Source organism: Corvus brachyrhynchos, unplaced genomic scaffold (assembly GCF_000691975.1).
Source record: "Corvus brachyrhynchos isolate BGI_N302 unplaced genomic scaffold, ASM69197v1 scaffold1097, whole genome shotgun sequence".
In the NCBI taxonomy this organism is placed as follows: Eukaryota; Metazoa; Chordata; class Aves; order Passeriformes; family Corvidae; genus Corvus; species Corvus brachyrhynchos.
In genome coordinates, this window is record NW_008239003.1 from 694,234 (window position 1) to 696,212 (window position 1,979).

General features: G+C 55.9%; 1 protein-coding gene across 1 annotated transcript; it reads left to right on the forward strand.

Annotated features, from left to right (window-relative positions):
• Positions 1-444: 444 nt before the first annotated feature.
• Positions 445-1,974, forward strand: SLC25A51 (solute carrier family 25 member 51; the record flags this gene model as incomplete). The annotated part of the gene is made up of 2 exons (XM_008637464.2): positions 445-648; positions 1,151-1,974. A coding segment is annotated over exon 2 (807 nt), but the record flags the coding sequence as incomplete, so codon positions are not given.
• Positions 1,975-1,979: the final 5 nt, after the last annotated feature.

Consider the following 1,979-nt stretch of genomic DNA (forward strand, 5'->3'; position numbering starts at 1 on the left):
GTTCCCCGGGCACAAAGGCAGTGCTCACATCAAACGCAGCGGGAGCTTTGGAAAACAAACGGCCTTCCCGTTCTTTCCCCCATCCTTTCTCTTTCTTCTCCTCCTTTCTCTCTACCCCGCCCTTTTCTTCCCTCCCTTTTCTCCTCCCTGTTTTCTCCCGCTCCTTTCTCTCTCGCCCCTCCTTTTCCCGCCTCCTTTCTTTCTTCCTTCCTCGTTGCAGTAGCTCCTCAGGCAGGCAGGGCTGTTGTCCCCAAGCACCCTTTCAAGTCCTGGCAATGTCGTGTGTGTTGCTGGTGCTGGGGAGGATTTCAGGCTCACAAACCACCTGCAGCCTCACGTGGCTGTCACTGACCTTTCTCAGGCTGAGCTGTGGGGTGCGATGCGGGCACCTGCAGAAACATCTTTTTGTAACTGTTAAATAAATAATCCCATTCTTCTGTCAAACAGGGTTTGCCAGGTAAAGATCCCTGCTGTCCTCCCCAGACTGTCGGGTCAAGCTGTCTCTGTCCACATGTCCTTCAGGACCCTGGGCCTAGCCAAATTTGACTTCTGAAGCTTCTCAGCAGAACGTGGATGCCGAGCGTGGGGGCTGATGCAGAGGAGGCTGCATGGCAGTGACCTGGGACTCGTAAAGAATTTCTCCACCGTGTCAGTGAGATCACACCTGCGTGACACCTGTGCAGCCGGGGGGGGTGGTGGTGCTCAGCTGCTGGCTGAGGTGAACCACGACGAAGTGTTATCTGGTGTTTTCTGCCCCAGGAAGAGGCAGAGTGTAAGGATCAGGTTTTGTAATGCTGCTGCACGTATTTGATTTAATTTGGGGGTTTTTCAGGTTTTCTGGCAGATTCTCTGTTGTTCACACAGTTTTATTAGTGTGAGGATCAACCTTTCACTGTTGGAATTTGTAATTCCAGGGGAGTTCCTCCTGATTTATTTCTGTTTTAGTTTGAAAGAGCACAGAAGGGAAGAACTGCTGCTCTTTACTGTTTCCTAGACCTGAGCAGAGATGGCAAAGCATCCATCAGATGTGCCATTTGTTGCTTTTCCCCTTATATGGGCTTTTCTTTAACAGGATGTTTGAGTGATGCCCTGAGCAGGAAGAGCTGCAGGGTCAGCCGCAGCTCTCTCACGCTGGTTGTTTCTGGCGCAGGGAGGAGGCGCTGAGCCATGCTGCACGGGAAGGCCGGAGCCGCGGGTCCAGGAGGCTCTGCTGGGGCAGCCCCCGAGGAGTCTGCGAGCCGGGACACGGCGGCTGCCTCGGGCAAGCACTACCTGTGCGGCTACTGCGCGGCCTTCACCAACATCGCAGTGACGTTCCCCATCCAGAAGGTGCTGTTCCGGCAGCAGCTGTACGGGCTGCGCACGCTGTACCGCGGCATCCTGCCCCCGCTCATGCAGAAAACCACCACACTGGCGCTCATGTTCGGCCTCTACGAGGATTTCTCGGCGCTGCTGCTCAGCCACGCGCGCGCGCCCGAGCTCCTCACGCGCAGCGCAGCGGCCGCCCTGGCCGGCACCACCGAGGCCGTGCTCACGCCCTTCGAGCGCGTCCAGACGCTGCTCCAGGACTACAAACACCACGATAAGTTCACAAACACTTACCAGGCTTTCAAGGTGCTGAAAGCATACGGGATGCGGGAGTATTACCGGGGATTGGTACCTATTCTGCTCCGAAATGGGCCCAGTAACGTGCTCTTCTTTGGCCTGCGGGGGCCCATCAAGCAGTGTCTGCCTGAAGCCACCTCGTACAGTGCTCACATGGTCAACGACTTCATCTGCGGGGGGCTGCTGGGCGCTGTGCTGGGCTTCTTGTTCTTCCCTGTGAATGTCGTAAAAACTCGCATGCAAGCTCAGATTGGTGGTGAATTTCAGTCCTTCTCCAAAGTGTTAGTGAAGATCTGGCTGGAACGCGACAGGAAGCTGATGCAGCTCTTTAGAGGAGCCCACCTGAACTACCACCGCTCTGTGCTGTCCTGGGG